We start from the raw sequence: 27,988 nt of genomic DNA on the forward strand, positions 1-27,988 counted from the left end.
GCCCACCTTTGTAATAGGCCCCTTTGTGCGTTCATGATTAAATGACCACACAATTTATTGAAGATTTGCAAGTCACCTAAAAATATTACAATGAACGAGATTTAAACATCCCATCTTGGCAAAAATGCCCCTAGCTTGCAACTCCCTGCAGAACTAAACTGTTGTGGGTTTCTGTGATACCTGCAGCCCGCCTAAAATGAGAAGCAGGAAGCAGTTACATGACGATCTTCTACACTAAGCGTTTTCAAGCTTCGGGAGCTGCTAATAGTATTTCAAATGGTTAACGAGAAGAATACAATAGCTGGCTCTGGCTTTCAACTTCAGAACAAAAGCAGAGCTCTCTTCCATAAAAGGACTCACTCACTTTTTCCACGGTAGCTTGCGCGCTTTAATTTCATGGCCAGCATATTTTCCAACAGCGGGACAACACACAGCTCTAGTCCTGCTTGTTGCACAATGGCCATTCTGTTAGTGGGATGCTAGAAATCTTCTGCACTGTGAGGTCCTCCTTGGGATAGTTCTTTACCAGGCTGTTATAAATAAATCTCGTTGTACCCATGTAGCTGTGCGTGCGTCTCCTGCTTGAAAGAACCGGCTCCCTTCTTCTCCTCGCGCACGCCGCCTTCACTGTCTTAGGGAAAGTGGGCGGGGCTCCAGTATTAGGTATCACGCGCACTGCGCGGATACGCCAGGCTACCGGTGTGCGCGCGGCTCGGCCTGCGGTCTCTGTAAGGCAGTGGCGGTGGAGGGAGGGCGGCGAGAAGTGAGTGTGCGGCAGCTGTAACTAGAAACCCCAGCCTGCTGTCAAGGCTCGGCTACTTTCGATCCCCTCCCAGGCACTTGATACGGGAATCAAGGCAGGGGGAAGAACTGACGGCTTTTAAGAAACCCAGGAAAGGATATTATTTTAAAGGAAACTGGAAGTTAATGCTTGGAAGCAAAGAAGTCAAGTTTATCATAATGTCCCGGCGTCGGATTTAAAAGATGTTCTTCACGCGAATGGAGTTTGTACTGTGATTCAAGCCAGATGCCCGCGAATACCTCCGTGTTGCTGTTTTCTACAAGTTGGTAAGGTTACCTTAAAGTTATTTTCTTGCACAAATCAAGCATGCACATATTGTACACACTCTGCAGTAGATTATATTTTGTTCTGGGGCTGCCAGGGAAGGCATGAGGGAAAACTTGCTGCACATAGTCTGGCTCTTGAAAAACGAGAAGCAAATGTGCACTCTTACTTCTTGGCACGGCACCTGCCAGAGGCAGCGTTGCATATGTACAAAACTTAAACAACGCGGCAGACACTGTGACTCTTCACAAGTCATTTCATCTGAAAACGACTTGTAACTTTCGTTTTAGAACATGTTGGCACTTTTATTACCATTTATAGAAAAAAAAGCGAGCCATGCTGCTGGGGCGCGGGTTCCTCAGAAGCGGAGCGGAGTTTTCTGCCGCGTTCCTTCCTACTGATTAAATGTGTTGAAATTAACTCGGGGCTAGCAGCGCGCTCTGACCCCTCGCCCACAATTAACGGAGCTGGATTTAACAAAGCACATTCACGGCAGATTGATCCGAGCGTTGCATGGACGGACTGCCTTTAAATGGGGATGGACTAGAGATATGTGCCTGTGTAAGTTGCTGCTGTCATGTCGACTTAATGTCATGGCATAGACTCCAAGCAATAACACGCATGAATAATTCACAGAACTAATGCTGGGATAGGTAGCCGGTTTAGCCGAGAATATAGATTTTTGTTAAGGCAGTTAATGCACACAGGGCGGGGGAACTGTCCCCGGCTTCTAAATGAGTCCGATCTCCCCAAATTCAATTAAAAGGAACCGTTACCATTTTCCATACAATTGCATGAAATGTGCATTTCAGTCAGATGAAAAGGGGCTTTCTCCCCTCTTAATTCTTGCAAATGAGGCATGCGGTACTGCAACTAGCGTGGAATACTAATCCGGCCGCATCTGTTAGAGCCACATGTTCGCTTCTTCGCACATTTGCTTTTGCTTGACAGTGCAATCTGTTCAGTGTGCAATGCGGGTGCTTCTTCTGAGGGGGACTGTGCAGAAACGAGCCCTATGTGCTAGTAACAGCTTTCACCCTGGCTGACAGGGTGCCTTTTGACTGCAGTTTAGGAAACCTGCTTCAGAGCGGAGTGCGGCTGCTGCAGTGCAGGCCAGGGCTCCGGGGCTGTGGAGAGCAGCCCCTTGAAGCGGCAGTGGGCCCAGAGTGAATGCATTAATCCTGCCGGCACATCTTGTATCCGGTTCATTGCCAGCAGCGTTGATTTTGTCGGTTTGTGTGGCAACAAAGTTACCCGATGCCCTAATTATTTGTCAGCGCCAGCTGATACCATGATATGGTGAAGGCAGATGCAGCATACTTGGGCGGCAAGCATGCCCTCTGCAACCCGAGCATTCTCACCCCAGCTCCAATTCCAGCCGGTGTATATGATTTCACATCAAAGAATACGGCATACATACGCCTATATATTTAGGAACTACATTTTATCCCGTAATTTGACTAGTTTCTAGCCGTGAATTTTGTTTTTACTTTTGGCCACAGCAGTCCGAGCTGTTAAAACGTAGATTATTTACTTGTCATTATATTTTTCATTGCCAGCTGGTCAGGACTTTAATGGCCAATAATGCCCTCCAAATGCGTTAATTGCTCTCAATACGGGCCCGAGCTGAAGAAGCAGGCACATGTTGAAGTTCAGGGCAAATAATAGGTGTTAACGCCTGATAGCATGTCTGCAATGAAGCTCTTAGCGAGTGTCCCCCTAATCGCAGCCACACAGGCAGATAACCATGTCAACTGTCTGTCTGCCTCATGTACCAGAGTCACACTCCTTGAAGTCAAAGAGTGCAGGCAAATAACAGCAGGCAGCGAAAGCTAAGCCAATCTTAGCATTCCATTCAGGGTCTTAAGAATAATTATACTTTCATGAGGGTATGCAGTTAGTTTTCCTCATGAAATACGTCTCATCACAAAAAGTAAATGATTCCAATAGTTTACGTGGGAAAGCCGCGGCTGACATTTCAGTTGACAAGTTTCAAATAGTTTCTAGCTAAATATGAGTTACCATCACCTTCTGTCCTTTTCTGAAGATTGTCAGGGTGGTCACTAGTTCTTGATGGCTTGCTACGTTTGTTAATATCAGTTGGTATATTGTTTAAGTAGTAACATCTGCCACTGCTCCTGGAGAGCCCAGTGCACAAAACAGATCCAAGAAGGCACCATTTGTAACTTGAAAACTGGAGCCCGTTGTATCAATAGTGCAGCAGTTGGAATGCCACCTGGAACCAAGGGTGTTGGCCTTGCCGCCTTCTACACATTGAATATGGCTCTATTCCCATACATAGCTACCTAACTCGAGTTAGAAGGGTCAATTTTTCTTCCTTCGCCTTGAGCCCATGCCACCACACTAGTTACAATATCGCTCAGTTAGATCAGGCTTCTTATTGAAGAAACTCCTTGTTCCATGTGATTGATCTATTTGAATGGAAATCTGAGTGTGAGTTATTTTCTTTTTTATAGGCCTACTCAATAAACTGCAGATCACCAATCGGAAGAGATGGCCTTCTCTGTACCCCTCCTCTTGATGTGGACTCTTCTTTGCAGTGCTAGCGTGAATGGGATGTACCAGCCGCAGGCAAGGGTCTACCTGACATTTGATGGTAAGGCAAAGCTCTCCTTTTCATACGGAAATGCTCTGGTTACTCACCGGTAATCTTCATTACTCCGAGTACAAATCTTCCTCGCCGTGGTCAATACAGAATAAGCTTCAGCTCCTCCTCCAGAACCTTCCACACGTGCACTCATGAGTTCAGATCTGTGCTAAAAGCACACACACAAAAAAATTGTGAATGGGACAAAACTTGTTACCAGTTTTCCACACTGGAGCGATGTAAACACTTGCTTATAGTACAGCCTAATGTTTGGTGGAACATTACTTTGCCTACTTTGACTATGTAGTTAGAGAATAGCGAAGTGAAGAGAAGTTCTTCCCCAACCCCTGCAGCCACCAGCATCACCATGGGACCATGGGTAACTCTCGTTCAAGGTTCACTCACACATAGTTATCCTCTATTAAATGGGTATGTTTTATCATTGGTCTAAGACTGTCATAGAGACTGCACAAGAAATAAAACTACTAAAGGCAGGGCTTTAAACAGGGCGGCTCCTGCCGGGACTGAGATCAAGCAGTACGTAAACAATAATTTTGAAACAGATCCCTACTGGCCCAGTAGTTATTTCCTTAAATTGACAGGCTAAACATTGATCAATAACTCAAAAATGCCTGTAAAAACCTTAAAAGTAATCCATATCAGTGCCGGAGTCCCTCCTTCTATTGCTTATTTGAATACATCCTGCATTCTGTAAGTGTCTTTGTTTTACTAGTTGCTGTGTTTGTGCAGTTTTTTGCAATGCAACACAGACATGTTGTGTAGCACATATGGAAAACTGAGTGACCTCTGGGTGTCTGGGTGAGTTCAGGTTGTCGGTGAGTTTTCAAGGTGGGGCACTATTGAGAACTCTGGAGGGGAGCCTGAAGGCAGTGTGAGTGTCTTTTGGTTCCTCTTTCTGGTTAAAGCGGTCTTCAGAGCGTGTGCTCATTGAATCCGTGGCCAGTCTGCGGAGAGTAAATGCTGCAGAGGATGCTCATATATGTGTCAAATCACAGTCTCCCATCTTCAGAGCAGAAACATTTTGAACTGTAATTATTAGCAACCAAATCCGTGTGGTTACTAATTTCTATGATACTGACAGCAAGCATTGGCAAAACTAACAGGTCTGGCTTGTTTTAGGTGCATATTTGGCACTGTGTGATATATTTGGAAGTAATTTGTAGTTGCTCTTCTTTGGCCGTGCCCCCCACACACCTTTTTAATTTTACTTAAAACATTGACTAAAGGTAAATTTTGTGAAAGGCATGTGTGATATTGTGTTCCTGGAAATTGTATTTTAAGGCTGTATGTGTGTGCTGTTGATAGTTATTATTTTAAAAATACTATATTTATAATGACGAGGAGTCACTGTTGCTAAAATGTGTTTCATATGTTTATATCTGTGTATTAAAATGTCCAAGTGGTATTCTTATTGTCCCCATCCCTGTACCCCTTGGCAGATTCCCCATGTTAGGGTCCCATTGATGTCTCATGTGTCCTAGTGTCCCCTGTTAGCATCCCTCTATGTATTGCATGTATGACAATAATGGACACGCCGTATACATCTGACACAATATCCGTTTAAGACTCAGAGTTTATGTCTATACAAGTTGAATTTTACTGCTATTACTTTAGTGGGAATTGTAGGTTTGAAGGTGGTGAATAAGCACACAGCATGATGGGTCTATAGACTCCTGGCTGCTGCAATGGTATAAAAGGTCACTCACAGAAGGCTGACTTTTTTTGCTTGTTAGATGTTGAGATGATTGTGCCATAGACAGCTTTTTTGAAAAGCAACAAACTTTAAAAGTTCTTTCAAGCTTGCACAGGATATCTCAAGCAACAATTGTCTTTTCTAAAGTTGACTGATGAAATCTTGACAACTTCCTGTGGTGACACCAGAGCGAGATACTGGAATCTTTCCAAAGGTAGCTTGTAATGTGCAGTAATCAAACCATGCATGCAGTGCGCATAGTTCCCATGCCAGCACATACACGAGGGTCTTCAGTCCGTGGTAGAACAAGTGGACAAGGCCACACGCTTACCCTACCCAAGTCATCCCGCTTATACCCTGTAGTGCTTGCGGTATGCAACTCATCTGATAGTGATTGAATCATGTCTGTGCTTCCTGTAAGGCTAGAGTGCTCCTGTTGTATGTCTTGAATTAAAATCACGAGAGTTTTCTCCCTTGGTTTATTTGTAAGAGCAGTAACTCCTTCTGTCACTCGAGCTGAGCTGGAAATAGTAACTCGCCTTGGCACTCTTTGCCTCAATCTGATCTCACGCTATATTCCGTTTCCAGGCCTTGCTGGTGGCTGAGGCCGTGTTTAGAATACATACATTGTGCCACATTCATGAGGTTGTCTGTCACAGTAATTCAATGCTCCAAGATTCCTCTCTGTGAGCCTTGTGCCTCGAGGATCCCTATTGAAACCCTCTCCCAGACAGGCCCGAGAGCGCTTCACCTGACCGGTTACATTAAACAGGGTCTCAGGTTCAAGCCTGCATTGATCCGCTCAGAGGCAGGTGTCTCCGTCATCTAGTGCAGTAGATCAGAGTGGCTTCCGCTATTCTGCACGATGAGTGAATCATCATGACAGTGAATGCCATCTTTACACAAAGCCATTAACCTCTTTCTCTATTTAATGATATTTATGTCTGGGCAGCAGGAAAGCTTCACATCAGTTTTCCGTGGCAGTAATTCTACTTTGTCTGTGTTTGGTGCAGGGCTCCTCTGGCCATTTATCCCACCTAGCACTTCTCTGGGGCAATTGGAGCCGCCTTTTGAAGTCTGGGCGCTATAGCCGTCTTGACCTCCATGTCATTTATGCGGCAAAAAGAGAAAAAGAAAGCGAAAAACTGAGAGAGAGAAATATGGGTGACCAAGTTTGGTTTGAATATTGTAGCCAGGGTTGATTATGGGAACCAGCCTGGCCTTGTTGGGCGCATACAGCATGTCACTTCTTGGATTTAGAGCTATTCACCACCCACCACCTCATTAATTGTATCTTACAACAGTATATTCAAAATATTTATGGATTTATGTCCATTATTTTCCATTAACTGGATTGTTTTTCCAGTGTGAAATTCATTCATTCATTTGAGTCCACACCTGGGAAGATAAATTTGAGTTCCCGAAAATTAAAAACTAGAACTGCTTTTCACAAACAGCCTTTGTCCTTCCTTCTTCTTTCGCTTGACATTCGTCTATTCTAGAGTGGACAAAAATCAGTGTCAGGTCTGAATGACACCACAGAATCAGACTGCATGCCCGGGTGCACTCAAGGAACCTGTGATAAAATAAAAAGCCAGGATTAGAAAACCCTTTTTTTCTTGCACTGGTTCTTAAATGCTACGAAAGGGATACCGACGAATCCTGTCGGTTAAAATAACCTTCCACCAAGCACTGGTACACGATCTTGGTGACTTTGCAGCTACTCCTTACCAACGTTGCCCTCAAAAAGAAGCAATAATGCATATACTACTCATTGTGAAGGATAGTGACAGTGGACAACACCACTTCCTGCTGCTGTTGGATTTCTCAGCAGTAACATCACAGCCATCCGTCAATAATGTGGAGGGCGGAGATCGGGACAGGCCAGATTCCCCTTCTCTCATCAGTGATTTTGGCTTTTTTGATTTTCGAGCGCGCGCTGATTTCCCTTTCAGTAACACATGCCACGTTGAAGGTGATATTTTATCTGTGAGGGGGATTTCCGATGCGAGTGTGATTCATGCTGCCTGTGAGGCGTTTCTGGCTTGAGGTGACATTCGGACAAGTAGCTATTTTAGCACCTTGCACTGCCTGTCCTTTTGTAAATGCTGCATGCAAGGTTATTCACAAAGACTGCCTGCACGTTTATTGGCATAGATTGCCTGGAGGTTTATTTGCATAGACTGCTTGCAAAGTTATCTACAAAGACAGCCTGCGAGGCTTTTTTTACATAGACGGCTTGCAAAGTTATCTAAAGAGACTGCCTGCAAGGCTATTAACACAGGTTGCACGCAAGGTTATTTACATAGACAGCCTGCAAGATTATTACATAGACTTTTTGCAAGGTTATTTACATAGATTGTTTGCAATGTTATTTACATAAGCTGCTTGCAAGGTTATTTCCTTAGACTGCCTGTGCTGCTGGTAGCACCCTTGCAGTAATGATATATTCTACTGGCCAGTAGAAGCCAGCAGAGGTAGGGGCACTGCTGAGTTTGCTAGCACCGTACAATTAGAAAGAACCCCCTTTTTTCATCTAACCTAATTTATGGATTTCCCAAACAAATATTTCCATTTCTATCACTGGGTGCAGCGGATTGTGAGTGTGGCAGGTTTTGCCTCTTCTGTTGCGCTCTGATTGGATTGCTCTACAATGGCTCACTGTGGAGTTAACAGAATTAGCAGATACATCATTTAAATCATACCATGCTAGACGTATGCTTTAGGGCAATGGCTTGTTCATTTCTATGTATATTATGGGTGCATACATAGACTTTGTATGTTCTCGCAGCTGGAAGCAGAAAACGCAAATTTATTGTTCAGGCTGGGGCTCTGAGACCTACAACAAGGGCAACTGTGATGGGAGCCCAGGAAAGATCAAAAGAAGAACGAACACCTGATGAGCGCCTGATTGCAGGTGGAATAATACACCATGGTTGAGGCATACAGTCAAACCTGTTAAACATGCGTGGCTTATGTCAGGCCAGTGGATGCTTTCATAAGAGCTGTTGCCGAGCACCAGAAACCACCGGCTCACATGAAGCACTGGTTTTCAGTCTCTCTCTCTCTCTCTCTCTCTCTCTCTCTCTCTCTCTCTCTCTCTCTCTCTCTCTCTCTCTCTCTCTCTCTCTCTCTCTCCCCCCCTCTCTCTCTTTACTCTCTCTCTCTCTCTCTCTCTCTCCTTCTTCCTCCTTTTATGGTTTTCTCAGTCTTCTCCTGGGTCAAAGTCTGATGAGGAGGAATAAGTGAAAAAGATGAGGAAAAATAAGTCCTGGTGCCCAAAAGTAAGGCCCCACATGCAACCGATGGCTCAAATTAAGCACTGGATGTAGTCCTGCCTGTGACTCATGGAGGATTGCATTCAGCGTGGGTATTCCCATAACTTGTGAATTTTTGGATGTTCAGATACCACTGAGGTGTGCCTTTTCTGAAACACCCACTCTCTGCCTCTGTGAAGAGAGATGCCTTAAATTAAACAACAGTCATATTTTGTGAATACCAAAGAAAAATTGACACTTGTAAACATAGATATATGTGGAAATAGCTTTTTAAAAGAAGCACTTTGAATATTTTTTTACAATATAACTATTAAATATGTGCTTGTTAATTTGCCCTACAAAACAGTATCTTATGTTTAAAATTGACTTCATAGAAATGTTTATATCTCTGTAGCTTTGCGCTTGTCAAGCTCATGGATAAAGAGAAAGGCTACAGGCCAGTATGTTTGGTAGTCCATATTATTACTTAAAACATAAATTGGTATTTGTTTGGTAGTAATTAATAAATTGATGAAAATTGATAATTTTAGCGAAGCTAACCCATTTAATATTAATCATACACAAGGGCTTGCTTACAGAACATCACTTCATAAAATGTTATCAATCCCCGTCAGGTTTGCAAACAGCTGTGTCCTTCAGCTTTGGCTTTGCAGGATTGTTTGGGAAATGGTAATCCTACGCTGATATACCACTGTGGGATGGACACCGTGTGCTTCATGCTTCTGACCATACACAGGAAGGGATCTTCATCCTGATTAGGCTGTGAGGTATCATTGTTCTGACTGGCAGCAGGCCACCCCTGCAAACCTAAAGCCTTCTATGAAAGCTACTCCCTCTGGTCTGTTTCATGACATTACTTGAAATGAGAATAAAAGAGCAGAAGAAATCTTGCCCGCAACTTTTTTTCTCTGTCGAGTTGGAATTACATGAAAGCCCACTTGAGATCTGAGTGACCAGATAATAACACTCACGATATTTTCTTTATGGCTATTTGTTTTAAAAGAAGAGGTCATATATTAGTTTAAGGACATCCTGGCAGTGGTGGAAGCTAGATTTAAAAATTTCTTTGCTAAAATCCAGATTTTTCTTACACTACCATGCTGGTGCTCACTGACATTTGTAGAAGTTCTGGAGCCTGGAATTTGTTCCTGATGTCTCAAGGAAAAGAGAAAGCCTGTTCTCTTAGTCAAAAGGCTCTTTTGCAATTAACCTGTTCACCAGAGTGGACAAGCCAGCTCCCAAGTCCTGCTTCTACCACCACTGTGATGCTCTATTTGCTTTTATGTGCCACCAGCTGATGTGAAGACTATACTGCTTTGAGCCATGTGTAGTCTATAAGCTGTCAGAACCAAGAAAACCAGCTCCTAAACCTGTTTCTACCACCATTTTGGAGTTCTGCTTGCTTCTATGTGAAGTGTGGCTCAGGGGTTAGGGGCGGCAGACCTGGAGCTTGAGTTTGGCCCTGGACCAGGGTTCAATTCCCCGCCTCGGCGGGTCTTGGGCTCAATAATTCCACGGACTCGATAATTCTCGCTCCAGTGCCTTCTCGACTCACGGGTTCACACTCTGCGACTCTGGGCAATAGCTTGCTTAATCTCCACATCGGCCCCTCGCGGTGGGATGCCTGGCTTTCACCTTGTGGATACCCTGCCAGGGTTATCTCACAGGGGAATACCAGGACGGGTTCCCTAAGCAAGCGCGGAGATGCCCCAGGGTAAGTCATGCGCTATATAAGCTTCATACATTTACATTTACATTTCTATGTCCTGCCAGTTAATATGAAGACTTCAGTTTCCGTAAAACTGTGTGGTTTGTTAGCTGCTGGACCCAAGGAAAAATAGGAATGATCACTGCAAGGAAAACTCCAGCACATTTGAATGCTGTGCGCCCTCATTGTGGTGGCTGGTTGCATACAAAATGCATGAATGTGCCTTAATGGAATTGTGGTATGCCCGACTTGTTCATTTCGGACCATCCTAAATCCTGACACTCTGACTCTATCGAGCATTCTTTTTTTAAGTGACAGACTTCCCGCATTAGTAGTGGTAGTCAGCATTAAGCAAAGTTTGGACTTTGCCCACAAAGTTGATTGTAGTTTAGTCCACTTGGTTCCCCTGGTGTGCTAATTTCCTGTTGTATTTTATGTGTTGTGTATTACTTGTTAGGTGTCGCCTAGGCAGTACATGCGCTGTCTCTTCGAGACATGCTGTATCTAGAATATAGGCTTGGAGCATCACCCATCTTTTTAATTGATTCCTCTTTCTGTCCTTTGGAAATGCCGGCTTTTGCTTGGTGAATGCGCTTAGTAGTCAATACTTTTGAAATTTTGTATCCTCCCATGAGGACTATCCCTGTTACATGTGCTCTTACTCAGGTTATTTATAGAGCTTTAAGAGCCCTCTTTTTTTTGTTGGCCTCCCTCTGCTCGTTAAGTGTTCTGTGTACTTCATTTCGGCAGCTTCATTTGCCCTGCTGTCACTTAATCTCCCTGTGCCATCCCCCCAACCCCTCACCCCTCCCACAACACTGCTTGCCAATTCCCCATCAGCGTACCGCTGTATTTTCAAAATGGGATGTACTGTTTTCAAATCTCTATCTGCTTCTGCCCCTGTCTTTATTTCTCTCTGCCTTCACCGTCACGTTCCCTCACGGCACCTCAGGTCTTCCGCTCACAATCTCTTGATCACTCCCAGGTTCAAACGGAAGAAACATGGCGGTGCCTGCTTTTCCTTCCTCGCGCCTTCTACCTGGAACTCCTTTCCTCTTTCAATCCGGCTCACTCCTGACTACATCACCTTCCGTAAACACTTGAAAACTCATCTGTTCCAACTAGCTCACGATTAGTCCTTTCCTCACCTGCTCCCTCTCTCCACTTGTCTCTGAGCGCCATGAAACCAATTGGTGACCGTGCGCGGTAACAAGTATTTTTAGCATAACATAACACATAACCCCTCTGAATTGGCTGCTTGTCTTTTCTTTTGATTAATTTAAATTACTGCTTCTTATACTTAATAACCCTGGTTCATCTCTCCCCACTCCCTCAACCCTCCCACAATGCAGCTTACCCATCCCCACCACCCCTCTGAGATCGCTGCATTAAAAAAAAAAAATTGCATTAGATTTATATAGTGGGGGCATGGGGGAGATTAAGTTATTTGCCCAGATTCACAGAAAGTTGAACTGACGCTGAGGGTCGAACACTGATCCTCAGCTCCCGAGTCTGCAGCTCTGACTGCTGCACCACTTCCTCTGCCTCCAGGAATCCATGTTGGAGTTTCCCTTTGTTATCACAGTAGTGCTAGCAAATGGCCTCAAAGATGCTGCTCTTATGTCAGTGGACTTGTGCAGCCATGAACCTTTTATTAGCACGTCGCCCACATAGTGATTTGTACTTGTTTTTGTGGCTTCTTCTGTTTGCAGCCTGCATGTTGACAACAGGCACTTCTATAAGTGCGTGTGCTGCCGTGCCTCTTTATGTGCATGGGAGACGAGTCGTTCTTTTGTGCCCTTTCCCTTAGGCAGCTACTTGGGCCCCATGCTCTGTGTAGGTGTGACTGCTTCGGTGTTGTGGTTTTGCCACTGGAAGTGACTCAGGAGCTGCGCTTGTTGAGGAGAGGGTTTTCAGTGCTGCGGCTGCCTTGTGAAGTCAGGGCTTGGACTCCGAGCTTATCATGGTTGCCTGCTTGCACGCCACTCCTGTTCTCTTGCGGCTGCTCGGCGCTTCACCTCTTTGGTCAGAGGATGGATTTAGCATTGGAAGGGTGCAGGGGCGCCAGAAGCATTATTCTGTATGATTTCTGCACTTGCAGATTCCCACACAGGCAGGGGTTGAGGGAATAGAGTTAATTCCCCTTGTGATTTCGGGAGGGAGCTCCTGGATTCAAGTGTCTCACCACTGTTTCTCACGGTGCTGTCCCCTTTGCCCCACCCTGTACCCCATCTTTGTTTGCCTATACCTCTCGTTCTTGCTTTTTTAATTAGTTGTCCCTGTTCCTTCATGCCTCTCCCATCCACCACTTCTCCATGTTGCTGCCAAATGATGCAGACTGTGCCCCGCTCTCAACTGGCTTATGAATACAACAATCATTCAATTCCACATAATTCAAAACACTGCCACACATTTAAGTGCACCGCAATTCCACAACACACAAATGTATACCGCATAATTCCACTGCAGAACATATTTCAACATCCCATAACTCCACACCACACAATTGGATTCCACATCATTCCACTATATGCACCATAACAACAATACATCACATTTCACTTCACAAATTTACACTCTGCTCCATGTCACATAATTCCTCTTCACATAATGCTACTGCATGCACATAATTACACTCCAAGCAACACAATTTAACTCCAGATAATTCCACTACACATAACTCCAGATAATTCCACTACATATATTTACACTCTAATCTACATTTTTACACTTCACACCACATAATTATACTGCACATCTATACGCACAGCACTAAAACACATGAATACACTTAACAAGATTCACTTCAGGTCTTTCAGCACAGCTTATATACCATAATAAAAAAAAACTCAAGCACACACTCTCCTCCACTTCTTTTGGTGTCTTCTGCATACACAAGTGCAACCTATTTATGCGTGTATAACCTTCCCATTCATTCTCTCTTTCTCACACACTCTTTCTCCTATAGTATCTAGAGTTCATTCACCACTTCATACACAAACTACCTATCACATTCAATCTTGCTCTATCTGATTATTACAGCTCTCACCCCTATTTATTCACCATACCACACATTTCAATCACAAATACACTACGCACCACACAGTTTCACCCCACACTTCACAACTAACAATTCTAATATAAAGCACTAAATTTCACTACAAACATCATACATCAACTCCACCACCAACAAAATACGTAAGTAAAAAGCGTAATTTAGCATGCCAATAGCTCTAACTTTCACTGATGCGAGACCGATCACATTACAAATACTTGTTTTTAGACTATTGTAGTCCTGTATGCCGTTTTAGCTGAAACACTCAACATATACTCATGTCGCCGATTTCATTCTGCAGGAGAACCTGCACAACACATGGGGAACATACTGAGGCAAGAAATTAGTCGCCTAGGATGGTTAACCAATTTAGGGAAAGGCCTTTTGCTTGGCATGTAGTTGCAGCTGCAAGCAGGCAGCAAAGGTTCGCACAGTACCAGCTCATTATGTCATTGAGAAGCAGTGGGAACAGTTCCTACCACAAGAAGAAGACTATTCAATAGTTGGCCCTTTCCCAGATAACCACCATACTCAAACATAAATATACAGTATATCCCTGTGTATATAAGCAGTTATTTGGTTTATATATATCTGTACCTAGATATATGTATTCGTTTGTATAAATGTGTATATTTATCTTGTTTGTAAATATATAGATTTTCATTAGTTCTGCTTAACAAATGTACATATTCCTTGTGTTTTCTATTTTTCTATGATTAACATGTATATAGGTAGCTGCATACATAATTACATTGTTATAATAACTTAGTAGCTATTCATCTGCAATTGCTTTACTATTAGGGTAATATATATACACACCCACACACAAATAAATTAGCTTAAAGTACAGCAACACTTGAAAGTCGGAGTTTATTTACTACAACTGAAATCTACATATATTGCATTATTTATATATACATACCTTCCATGTACTTATGTATCTTTATATTTATTACTTCACTCCTAATTCAGCATCTCCAATGCACTACCCTATATCTCACCCCATACCTCTCTCAATATGTCCTCTACCTCAACTCTCTGACTCATTGCAAACCTCAGTCTACTAGTCTCTCAAATGCACTACCCGATTTCTCACCCTACACATCTCTCAATATATCCTCCACCTCTACTCTCTGACTACTATGATCTCCAAAATACCCCTTTCATGGCTGTACCCTACTCTACCCTGGCTATGATCCCCCAAAAGAAACCTTTTTGACTCTTCCCTCTTCTACCCTCACTTGCATCATCTCAAACCGCTTTTATTATTCCGCTCTCCCAAACAAACCTTTCTGAATCCTTCCCTCTGACTTTCCCCCCACTCATCCCAAACCTGTTCCAGCTGCTCTGACCTCCAAATAAACACTTTCTACACACTTCCCTCTTCTATCCCTCCACTATCCTTGTCAATCCAGCTAACAGACTCACATGTCCACAGCTCAAATTAATCTCATATTTCCCTATATTAATTCACCACTAAACCTGTTTGGGTTACAGATAAGCATGTTGCTCTTTGAAAAGTGCTTTGATGCCTTAACAGGGGTACCAAGTGCTACATAAATGCAAACCCCTCCCTCTTCTATCCCACCACTATAATTTCCAACCCAAATAACAGACTCACATGTCCATCGCTCTAATAAATTTCATATTTCCATGTACTAATTCACCAGTAATCCTTTCTGGGTTCTGGGGTACTGTGCTACTTGCTGTAAGGCACTTTGGCACCTTGTCTGGGGTAGTAAGCGCTATGTAAATGCAATTATAATTAAAATGGGCTTTTAAAGTTGTTCCAGTTTCTGTTTGAAAATTTAGCAAGTCCTACACTTTCTGTAGCTCTTGAAGTTTAAAAACGTTTTAAAAATGTATGTGAATTAGTCAGTCGTCTTTGAAATTTTGCATATGCTTAGCTGCCATGCAAGCATCCCAATTTAAAAGTCCACACTGTCATCAAAGAGAGCCAACTACCAAGATATCAGACTTTATCTCACCATCAGTGCCCTAAGGCCTGATTTAGACTTTTGAGGACGGATGCTGCATCACAAATGTGACGGATATCTCATCTGACTTATTACAAGTGCAATAGCATATCATGCTCGGAAGAAGTCACATCTGTGAGGCAGGGTTCTGGGAAAGTCAGGTAAGTCTGCGTACACTCTCCTTGAATCCTGCATCTTAGTTTACAGCTATATCATTTTTTTTGTTCCTCTGTGCATCTACTGTCTATGATTTGATTTGAATCCTTGATCTACCTTTGCTGCTGTGTTTTTAGTATAGCTAGTGTTGCTGCTTCCTATTACATTGTCATCGCTTCAGCTTCTTTGAGACTTCCATTTGAAATCTCTGTATATTGAATAGTTGAATTGTTTATTCTTTTTCTGGTTTTTTTCTTCCTTTTATCATTTTTCTGTCTGTTCTCTTTGTAGTGACAGATCTCTTTGTTGTATCTCCTGCCCTAACCCTGTGTAAGAATTTGCCTTTCCTTCCCCAGTACTGGACATATATTTGTTTATGAGTGTTTTAGAGCACGCAGTTACCTTCTAGACTAGAGCTTTCTAGAGCTAACCACTACTAACCAATACATGTCACCAAGAGCAATAATCAGTTGGAGGGCAACCAAGTTTTTAAAGATGTCCTAAATGTCACATGATTCGGGTTGATACACAAACGACAAGTCTGAGGATTCCATCTTATTTTTCAACAATAAGAATAGGAGCGAGCACCCTTTGTATGTCTGCAAATATTACGCAGGACCAGGCGACAAGTGGAAGTCAAGCATGACGCACCAGCTAGGAAAGGAGGAGAGAAAACGCACAAAAGAAATGTTATTGTTATAGATGACTTAATGGCAGAAATAATGCACTACAAAAATTGAGCCTAGAACCAGCTATAGTACAAATACCTGAGAACCATGCGTTAGCAGACAAAGTTGACAATATTATTCTCAAAAGTTAGAGACGAGAAAGCAAGCAGGGGTATGTTTAGCGATATGGGAAGAGCAATCATGCTTATCGTCATAGCTGAAGTCAAGATGTACATTTTCGGTCGCTGTTTGACATTTTTTTCTATCTGTTATGTAGGCATGGCTTTGCATTTTCTCAACTGCACGCTATCACGGTGCTCAAATTACCTCTGAATATACCTTATATTAAGTCTAAAACAGTGGCGGTTGGTGATATTTAAAAGATGTGGGGAGTAAAACTTGTGGAGGAGAGCAGTGTGGTGACAGGGGCGGCTCTAGTCTCATGGCGGCCCTAGGCAAGGAGCGTAGGTAGGGGGCCCCGGAAGCGGGCGGAACGGGAGGCCAGTGAAGAGGGGGGGGGGTCAGGGTGTTTGAAAGTGGAACAGAGCCGGAGGCCGCCAAATCCCTGCCAGGGGCCGCCACGCAAATATGTATCCATCCTCAGAGGATTATTATATTAAGGATATATATTTCGCGTGGAGGCCCCTGGGGTCTGGCAGCTCTGTGCAGGAGCACAGCTTGCACATGCCTAAGGCCGCTCCTGGTGGTGAGCAAGTGCACCTTAGGAGCCCCAATGGCATAAGGGGGGGTTCTGGAGGTTTCTTCTCCCGGTGTCACAACGTAAGAATCCCACTTTGCCCATACTTCCTGATGAATATATTGTAGAAGTTATAATCCATACATTCAAAAACTATTTTGAGTTTCCTCTCGGGGTAAAGCAAATGTATGTGCTTTCAGTAGATAAATGTCATTCTTTCAATTACCTTTGTAATGGAGTACAAAATGCCCAGAGACCTAATGCTGAATGCAGGACAGTCGATTCGAACAGAGAGTGAAAGTTAAAATGTTTTGAAGCATTAAACGTGCTACAATAATTTATTGGAGCACATTTAATTGCTTTAAAACATTATAATAATAAGACCTACAGAACGACGCAAGTATAGTAAAATAGAAAGAGAATTGGACAGCAGAAGAAAAAAAAAACATTGGAACAGCAAGAGAATCCAGAGGAAGGGAGAGTTCTAAAAGTCTTTGACATTCATTGTTTACCTCACAATGTACCGGGTAAAGCACACCTTTTGGGGAGAGTTTACTGATGTGTGCTGATCCTGGATCTACTGCAGTTTCAGACATGGTACTGTATATTTTGGTTAAATTCAGTGACTCTTTCACATGTGGTTGATATTTAGCAATGGCCCTTCCACGCTATACATATCATGTTTCATGGTGTCTGTAGGACACAGTCTCATGTCAACATACCCAACTAACTAAAGTGCGGGGAGAATCTGCACCTAACCCTACACTCACAACGAGTGTAGCAAGGATACCTGTTTGAGGTATTTCATCCCCCTGTGAAGGTTTCCTCTGGCAAGATGTTTGTGGGACTTTAGTTGTAGCACATGCACCAAGATATCGCCATTTGTACACCTTCTACCTGACATGGGCCATTTGCAACCTTTAAAAGGGGTTCCCAGCAGCAGTTTTGTCGTTAATAGCAAAAAAAAGGGCCTGTCCGTGGCGGCTCCTCCGCTGAGGCGGAAGAGCGTTGCCTCACTGAGCAGGTCAAAGAGGAAAAGATCAAATGATAATAGCTCATTGTTATTATAATTGTATTTGTCCCCTTGCTCAGCTGGGTGGGGGTGGGCTGCTCTGCTCACAGAGCAGGTCGGGATGAGTGGGTTGCCCACTTCAAGTTTCAGGACTCTTTTGGCCAGCCGTCTCGGGCCGGTCAAACCGTCATGCGCACTTTGCATGTTCTCCATGCAGGCTGCGTTACAGCCTGCATGGAGAACATGCCCAGCCTCTCATTCTCTTGCTGAGCGCTGATCCATGGCGCTCAGACCAATCACAGAGCAGCTGCAGATAGCAGACATGTAGTGTTTATTTGTTTTTTTCGGAGTCTTTCGGGGTTCGAACTTGTGACCTGCAGGGTAAGAGCAGACCAATATGTCAGCAATGAAAACCTAACTCACAATGTCATCATTCCAGTCCTATACAGTTTTGAAAGTGTTTCCTCCCTCTGTCTATGTGCATTCAACATTCCAGGAACACCTTTTAAAGTTCGGCGTCATAAATATATTCTAATCGTACATTTAGTGTAAGATTTTCCATTCTAATCAACTAATTCGTTAAATTCACGATTTAAGTGAATGACATCTACACTTCACTCTGCAGAAATAAAGTTTGGCACATTCAAAATGATTGAGGAGAGTTTGCACCTTACTTCAAGAAGTGCATTTGAAGTCAAACACGTGCAAAATGGGTGCAATCCTCTATTGAGCAGGTGCATCTGCACGGGGGTGGGGGGGGGGGGGGCGGAGGTGGTGGGTACACGGGAATCTCCGGCATATTTGACAGCAGGAGGGCTCCATTTGTACGAGAGTCCTATTGCAACAAGAGAGCGCAGGTTTCCACTCGTGCAGTTCCCATTGCTAGGGTGCGCTGTGGGGCCCACACCTCGCCCATTGACCATAGACTAAAGCGCATGCATTGCTGGGGTCCCTGAAGCTTCCTCTCGCCCCTGACAGGGTCATGTTCAGGGTCGTCAGTAGAGGCTTACTACAGCACACAGACAGGACTGATCCCACGAGTCATGTGCACTGAAGTGTTCATTCAATCCCAAGCTTCTCTTTAAAGTGCTGGCCACTAATCTGATGGTGTGTGCCTTAGCACACGCCCCTGACATTTCAGTGGTAGAGTCTAGCAGGGCCGGATTGCAAACCGAAGGCAACCCTGGTACAAATGTTCAAAGCAGCCCACTTACCTCCCCCCCCCCCCCCACCCCTCTCTTTCTATCCGTCCTTTGTCTCGCTCATCTCTCCTCCCTCCCTTTCGGATCTCTCTGCATCCTCTCCCTCGCTTTCTTTCTGCTGTCACTGTCTGCTTTTCCTTTCTCTTATCATGCACCCCCACCCAGTGACAGCTGCACTAAACCCAGGGGTCCTGGAGAAAGTAGCAGAGGTGCCGCTGGTCCCCACGGACCTTCAAAGCCCGGCCTGCAAGGGCCGTACGAGTAAACTGGCCCATCCCACCCTGGCCTGGAGCATCATGGCCGCGGGGCACAGCGTTAGCGCACTAGCACACATAAGGAGTGTCAATGCACACAGCATGATGAGCGCACGGACCTGTTGTAAGAAAGCTAGCTCACTAACTTCATCCAGTCGTAAAGCTGGGCGCACCTTTTATTTTATTATTGCATTTACTCTTTACAGCATAGGTTGAACCACCCCAGACACCCTACCTTATCTACATAAAAGTTTAAACATTGCAAATCAGTGTGTTACAGGCTAAGGAGATAATGATAAAATACCCCGCCTCCTCACCCCCGCCGCATTGGATTATACCTCTACACTACGCTGCAATTGTAGTTAATGGCCAATTGCATCAAAAAATAATAATAAATACTTCTCTGTAAGGGTTAGTCAGGTGCATCGAAAAACTAATATGCCGACTCCTACACCCCCTGACCCCCCCCCCCCCCTTATTTTTAATTACAATGGAAATATGGAATAAGAAAACTGCACGGTTTGCACAAAACTGCGTGACTGGCTTTGCTTTCCGCATTTTCCTCTATTCGATTTCGGGAATGCTCGTTGTAAATAGCTTTCCTCAGGGGAAGGCTGATAGCATGTTTTGCACAGCAGTGTTTGCACGTGGCTGGAATGTGGACGGAAGTCATCAGCAGTGACCCAAAGACCCCTCTCTGATTTGAAAAATATGTGAATTGTTTCCTTCCACCTGTTTGTGAAAGAGAGCGGCAAAATAAGAGTTGGTCCACATTTCTGTGTTTAAAATAGTGCAGCGCAGAAGCAGGCGACTCTACAGAGCAGGGCACATGCGCGGATTGCGCTCACGTTGTTCTCTTGTAAACACAGTTCGCAGAAAGGCCAATTGTGGCCGGGTGAGGGGTAGAATTACAAAGCAGATATCAAGGCGAACCCCCAGGACAAGTTCACTTTCTGCTCTTCACATCCCAGCAGCGACCCCAGAGGATTCCAGCCAGCATATAATCCCCCCTTGTTTGCCATCAACGACACACGCGCAGCTCGGAAATGCACGAAGCATCTGATCGCGTTCGGATTTTTGTCTTTCAAATATTAGAAAAAATGCTGAAAAATATAATTATAAAGAGCAAATCCCGATGCAGTTTTATAAAACATAATTTATGAAGAAAAATGTTAATTTGCTCAAGGGCTGTCCTCACTCTGCTGTGTTGAATGTGTACTTTACATTACAGGGGGATTATCCCTGTGTTTGTTACACATGCTTGAAAAGTTCTAGCCTCATGAATATATGCATCGCCGCTATATGCAGCCGTGTGGAGAATACCGGAGGAGGCGCGAGCGTGCGCGCGCATGCTGCAGAGGGAAATGCGAGCGAGAGCTGGGGCCTTTGGGATTCTTGCAAGGGTTAGTGTCTGCGTCTTTCATCAGCAACGCGGCCTTGGTCAGGGCAGGTTGGTGCTTAGCATGCTAGATTCTTTGTTGGAGTGTACCAACCAGGGCAGCTGTCGTGGGCGTTTGGTGAGCTGCTCCGAGGCACTGATTTTGAAACATCTTATGAATAGAACAAGGTCCAATATGACACAAAATGTTGTTGTAAGAAAAATACAAAGGAGCCTCTGATTGGCCCCACATGACCATGAAGGGATACAATGCCTTGCAAGCAGGAAAAATTATATGATACCATTGTCCTACATTTTAGTAAAATGTTTTGGAAAAGGGGTCGCCATGAAAATGCGAATGCCACACCATATATCTGTTTAGTATATGTTTGCTTTCAAGAAATACAGCAATGGCATACAGACACTTTAAGATTGGGTGATCAGCCTCAGACAATATTATAGGTCTGACATATTTCTACTAAATACATGGCTACACTTTTATGTGCAAGGATCATGTACCAGTGATGACTAACGATTACGGGGCCCATAAAGCGCTATCACCAGCACTCTTAATTGCAATTTTATCTATTAATCTAACTGAAGCGACTAAGCAATATATTTTTCCCAGCCTTGAGTGGGGCTGGGATCCTGGGCGGATGAGAACTGCTGGAGGTATTCAAGGATGGAGAGTCTGAAGAGGTTTCAAATGTGCTAAGCAAAGCATCACATGGCTGCCTCTCCCCTGTGGTGCACACTCATTGCTTTTACCACTGCAGAGGATCGACCCCAGGCCAGTGATAAGTATCCAATCAAAAAAGACATCATTGAAAACTTGTGTGATAACAATAGCATTACAGGTTAACAACAGGAGGTTACTGCTAACCCTGGGTGAAATGTGCATACTTTACTTTGTGAAAATTACATGAAATGGGAAAATATTATGTGAAATCAAGTGGAGTGCCGGTGTGGCATGTTGGGCTTTTGTAGGGCACGAGGACAAACTCCGCTCTTAAAGAGAAAATCTCAATATCATATACGAAATGAATAACAGCTGCTCGAGTTCTGTTCATTCACTTTTTTCACATTGCTCCTGCAATAGGATTTTCCCCTGACTGAAATCTTATTTATGAAACATGGTGTAAAGGTGTAATCTCTGGAATTTTGCTTAACCATCTTAATGCAAAACGCCAAAAACGTACACAAGATTACACCAACGTAAATTAAATTCCCCCCAGGACTAATAATTACTGGAACTAACAAAACTAGGATAACATTGAGGGGAAAGATCAGGTGTATTCACTTATTTAAATATTGCCAGGATGAATTTATGAGCACAATAGCAATGTTATAAAAAAGGAATAGGTACATACAAGTAAGGGGTTTTGCCCAAATCACCCTCATATACCAGAGCTAAAAGACATCAACGATGTATATCCAAAGAAAGAAGGTGTAGAGGGACCAATCAAACATTTATTTTCATTCAGAGTACAGTTAATTACCCTGATGATCCCAATTCTTATTTACAACAAACTAATTTCCACCATTCAAACTTATATATGTGTCATATGACGGGGAAGAGCACAATTTGATCAAAACAAAAATACATATATAAACCTCATATGTACAAGACATAAACAATCATTACAAATACATTTAAATCACATTCATATATATTATATACTACATATATACAATATATACAACATTTACAACATATATAAAACATACAAATAAAATTCCCAGAAAAAGTAATTCCCCTACTGAGAACAAAACAATCATGATGTACACTCTTAATTCAGAGTAGTACACTGTAAGGTAGTCCCTATTTGCGCCTGAGGGATAACACCTCAAAATTATTTGTGGGGCGCTTTCATTATTCAAGACAACTCAAAGTGATGGGACTCCTCTGAAAATGTCGACGCAGGCGCGGTCGCGTTGACGCAGGCGCGGTCGCGTTTCAGCCAATGCTTCCTTTCGGCTTCATCAGGACAGGGGGATCAGTACCTCTACAATAATAATAATGTACACTTAAATCTATATATAAATAAATCTATCATGCTACCAAGATTCCACTATCCCCTCAGTGACCATGCAGTGACAGAAAGGTCAAGTGACTCAGGTCGTGGGGTGAGGATAAAGGGAAGACACACCACCAAGATCGAACTCACACAAATGACCTCAGAGAGTGTCAAACATACTGTATATGGTGTCTATAACAACAAGGCCATCACCAAAGTGCGGGTAGGAAATACCACTCGTGGTGTTCACTTAAAAAAGGAATAGGCTTGAAAACTGTGAGTTTATTCTTTATTTGAACTGTAATAGCGAACACATCACTCACCTAACAAGAACTTTAAGTTCCACAAGCCACAAGTGGTCAACAAAACTTCAGGTTGCTCCCTGCTCACCTGCTCACTACAGAAGTCTTACAACCTTTGAACATGCACAAGCCTATTTTGAACAGTGCAAATCAGGAGTACAACGGGTCTGTTAATAGGCTTCCACCCAATTCAGGAGAATTTGTCATGCAAAACATAAGAAAAAAGGGCCTACATTGACACCAGAAGGACCAAGAGCTCTTGACATTAAAAGACTCTAACATTGGGGAGATGATGCTGGATTCACTTTGTTAGACCTGACATCATTGGCTTGAGTCTCTCCTCCATTTTTTCTGTTTGCCTCCACTGTTTTACGATGTTTTGCTGGTATATGCTTTGGGCGCGGTGTCACTGCTGATCAGTGCCACAGCGCAAGTGCTCCCTATGTTAAATTGTTGTATCTAGTGTATCCATGTTTGGCTTATTTGGTTTACTGTCAGTCCCTAGTCTAGTGCACCAGGAGTGCCGGGGCTTGTAAATACAAATGCCGCTCGTGGGCTTGCAGCACGTGTTGTGCCACCCACAGGACCGGCCTCGTAAAAGAATGTCTACGGGTCGGTCATTGCGAGACCCACGTGCAGCCTCGTGCTGTCACGCAGGCTGCGCAGGTATACCTACCTGCCAGCCCCTTGAACCTTTCCTTGACTTCATGTTAGTCACCTCTATGGTAGGCCCGCTGGCAGGGTGCATTGTAAGTATAAGGTAGGACACGCCTGACCAAGTTGGCATGTCCTAATAGTGAATTACCGCCATCTTCGTTCTTCACTATTGCGAGGTAGCCTGCTCTCCGTTGGGTAGAATGGGCCGCCGGGATTATTAACGCTATGATCCTCGTTGGCTCGGGGAGCATGGTGCAATGTCGAGTTTGGTATCCCTGAACTCGGGGTTTAATTACGCATCCGTTGGTATGGATGGTTTTTGGACTCTGGGTTTGAAAATAGCACTTTTAGAAAGTGTCTATTTTCTTGTCTAACCATTTCTGGTTTCTGCTGGTCTTGCGTGTGTGTGACAGGAGCTGGGTGGCCCCAGAGGTCTGGATGAGTCAGTGTGGGATGAGTGGGACATTTGCATTGAGAGTAGGGGGAGAGTAGTTGTTGATAGCCTGCCCTGCCTGATACAATGCTGGCTCCACCTCCTGCCAAGCGGCTGATGTCTCTGTGCCTGCCATGGACGATCCTAGCCCCACCTCCTGCCAGGAGGCCGATGGATCTGCTCCTGCCAGTGTCAATGCTGGCTCCACCTCCTGCTGGGCATCTGAGGACCCAGCCCTGCTCAGTGAATAGGCCAGGTGCTTCTGCCTGGCTCCACCCACAACAGACCCAGGATGTTGGGAAAGCCCCCGGCATGGACAAAGGGATCAAAGCCGGAAAGGGGTATAAGAGAAGGACCCCTGAACTAAGAAATCAGATCACTTCTGACAAGGAACCCTGTAACCAAGGACAAGAGGCCTGCAGATCTGAGGACTTGCCTACCCCTTCTGCCAGTGTGCTGTTTGCTGGGGGGAATCCTGCAGTGCTTCTTTATTTTTGCCAAGGAACCAGGAGGAAGGAACTTTGTGTGTACTCTCACGCTTGCTAAGAAAATCTCCAAGGACTGGAAGAGTGCCAGTCTCCTGCTGAAGTCACAGGGCTAAAAGACTTCATCTGCTTAAAGTGCTATTTGCTGGAACCTGTGAATCCGGCACCTCTGAAAGAACCAGCAATCTCGACGCCGATGGACGTCGCCGAATCCAGCTCGACGTAGTGGGTAACGGCCCCAGTGTCCCGCTTCCTCGACGACCGGCCGCCGGGCCCGACCGACGCCAGCAGCAACGCCAGTGAGTGGGAGTACGGCTCTAGCTCCAGAGGACCTCGTGTCTGCACCGCTGCTGATCGCATCAACTGTGTGCCCTCTCGACGCCGTGAGCGCTGCTCACTCTGTGCAACCGCATCATCGACGACGCCTGCTGAGGCCTGATCGACACCGAAGACGCGACGCTGGATTGCTCGACGCCGCTGATCATCGTGTGCTTCATTTTCCAAAGGTACTGTGTTGTTGGGGGTCCGTGTGACTCCGGGCTCGACGTAGCGCTCCTCGCGGTCGACGCCGAACCTTTGGATTAACTTTGCCTCGACGTCGTGTAGCCCCCGTGTGGGTTACCCTGTTGCTAAGAACTGTATTGCCAAGAAGAAGATTTGCTTTGATACTAAAGACTTTTGTGCTAAAGAAGAACCTACCTTTGAACTATCCTTTTCCCCTTCCCAGAGTATTTATTAAGATTGTGTACATTTTTGTCGTTATTTGGTCTTGTGCTAAGCCTTATATAAAAATACTTATTTTTATAATACTTCTGTGTCGTGTCCATTTGTAGTGTATTCACTTTATTACTGTATGTGGTCATAAATGCTTAACACACAGCCTCTTAGATAAGCCTGTCTGCTCTGCCAAGCTACCAAGGGGGTGAGCAGGGGTTATCAAAGGGTGTGATCCCCTTGCCCTGACTAGAAAAGGTGTGTCCCTATTTGTCAGAAGTGCATACCTCTGCCAACTAGAGACAGTCGGTTCTAACACACTTCCTTAGAGGAGCATAAAAAATAAAAATGTAAAATGACAAATGCACTGTATACGTATAGGATACAGATGCCACCACAAGATGCCATGGATCAGACACTGAACAATGTTCCCTGTATCATGTGATCATGGCGATCTTCCAGTGAGTTTTTAGGCACTCTCGGAGACCTGAACCTGTCTCGAGCTGTGTAGGTAAGAAGGAGAGGTGGTCAAAAAGCATGAACAATCACAACAATGTAACTGGGTCTGATAGCCAAATCTGGGTTGGATGTAGAAAAACGCACTACAAATCAATGATTCTGACAAAAAGAAAAAGGAAAAGCAAGCTTTTTTAGGTCATGAACTCTCACCCACCCTGAAGTGACACGCATCATTGGGTTCCTCAGACCACAACTACTTGTTGTGGTGCGGTCTACAACTGCTGAGATGAGAAGCTCTTTGATGTTCAACCACCCTATGAGAGTCTAGGGTGTGGGTTAGCAAATCAGAGTGCAAGAAGCAAGGTGTTGTGAATAATAAAACTGTTTCTAGGTCACACCCTCGACCTTTAGTCTTGTGTGCCAGGGACAGATTAAAAACAGTAAAGTCAAGCAGGGAGGAGGCTGATCCCTGACTATATCATTGGGTCAGCATGTTTCTCCCAAATGGTGAAGCCCAAAGAAAGCTTTTCTACATTACCTCCATCTTGGATCCTCACTTATTATCTCAAATATTTACATTGAATGTGACCGCACCAAAAATTGACATTGTGGTGCAAGAGCCCAGTGGTTTAATGGGCATTCTGCAGAACCAGTTTGTCAAATCTCTGGAGTTGCATTATTTCATTAATGTGTAGCTCATCCAATTATTTATGTGTTCTAGTACTGGTAATCCTGAATTCATTATTTACTGAACTGGATTAAAGTGTAAGAATTCATAGGCAAATCCTCAACAGAATGATCTACTCATGCATGGGATTAAGAAACTTGGGGGCTCCAAGTTGTAAGCCATATGCAGGACTACCTGTGTTATGTAGCACAGTCTAATAAGTTAATTATGCGTCAAGGAAAGGCAAATTATGTGGTATATTATGTAATAAAAGGCAAATTGTGTTACCAAGTGCATGCCATTTTCTGTAGCTATTATGCCGTTTTAACACAGTTGTAGAAAAGGAATTCCAGTGCTGTGCTATACAATTCCCTCTGTTTCTTAAGAAAGACACAACAGGGACTTTGGAAGCACATCTGCTAGTTAGAAAACAGACAAAGCAACTCACCAGAACATATTTTATGATTCAAGAAATGACACCTTAAAAATTTGCAATATCTGTTGGATCCTTCTAAAGCCTTAGCAATCTCTTGAAACATCTGCTCCTTTTAAAGTAGTGTCTGTGATGTAAAAAATTAGCAAGTGTGACTTTATATGTAAGCTAATTGTTTATTGAGGCAGAAAAGCTATGGCCCAGTCCATTAACTGAGAATGTTTTACACTATCTAAGATTAGCAGATGCTCCTTACTCCATCTTTTTACTCCAATTCTTAACACAGCTATCACCCTTTAAGAATGCTCAGTTTATTAATTCATGTCATGAATTTCTTAGTGCATACTACAAATGAATCTCTCTAAGGTTAGGTCTTGGTTCGGTGTGCTGGGTATGTTTATATAGGTGCAACCATTTTGCCACTGCTGTCGACAATTAAGGCATGCCTAAGGAGGCTTTACTAACATAAGCATGATATGATATCTGGTAGCTCATTGTTGACCATTGTCTGTGATAGAAACACTGGCCTGAGCATCTTCCAACATTTATCTTGATAGTTTAACTCTTTGACAATCACTACTGGTACTTGAAGGACTGTTGTCGCTGCACCATTTAGCATTAGCCTATATAGGCTGAACCCATTTGTTGCTCTAGCTAGCATTTCCTGGATGTTCATAGGTCAAACAGATTATCAACTGTCCTAACACATGTGATTGGTTTACTCTTTTATTGTTTCTCATAAGTGTAAGTCAAACACTCCTTACAAGATCCTACACTTGACACCTGCTGTTAATGTGACTAAACCCATGTGAGTATGCTATTTTAAGAGCCCTACACCCTCTTTGTAGACTTAGGCTATTATGTATTTGCTTAATTGTAGGAGTTATGCTGCACAAAAGAGAAACGTATAAGAAATTCAGTTTTCACTCCACATTCTTCTGTGGTTTGAGGAAATACCACACTAAGGATTTCCCTTGCTTCTTTTCAAATTGTCTTTGGTTTGTTGAATTGTCCTTGAGGGGAAATGGATTGGCAGTAGAGGTTAATT

At 43.8% G+C, this 27,988-nt stretch overlaps 1 protein-coding gene across 1 annotated transcript in view; it reads left to right on the forward strand.

The window, feature by feature from the left end:
• The first annotated feature begins 402 nt into the window (after window positions 1–402).
• SEMA3C (semaphorin 3C) overlaps window positions 403–27,988 on the forward strand; it is a 598,500-nt gene continuing 570,914 nt past the window's right edge. The window contains exons 1-2 of the mRNA XM_086919828.1: window positions 403–1,068; window positions 3,544–3,683. Coding sequence (XP_086775954.1) covers window positions 3,581–3,683 — 103 coding nt within the window. The 5' untranslated portion in view covers window positions 403–1,068; window positions 3,544–3,580. The remainder of the gene's footprint in view (window positions 1,069–3,543; window positions 3,684–27,988) is intronic.

The sequence above is a fragment of the Lissotriton vulgaris genome, chromosome 1_1 (genome assembly GCF_964263255.1).
Source record: "Lissotriton vulgaris chromosome 1_1, aLisVul1.2, whole genome shotgun sequence".
NCBI lineage: Eukaryota > Metazoa > Chordata > Amphibia > Caudata > Salamandridae > Lissotriton > Lissotriton vulgaris.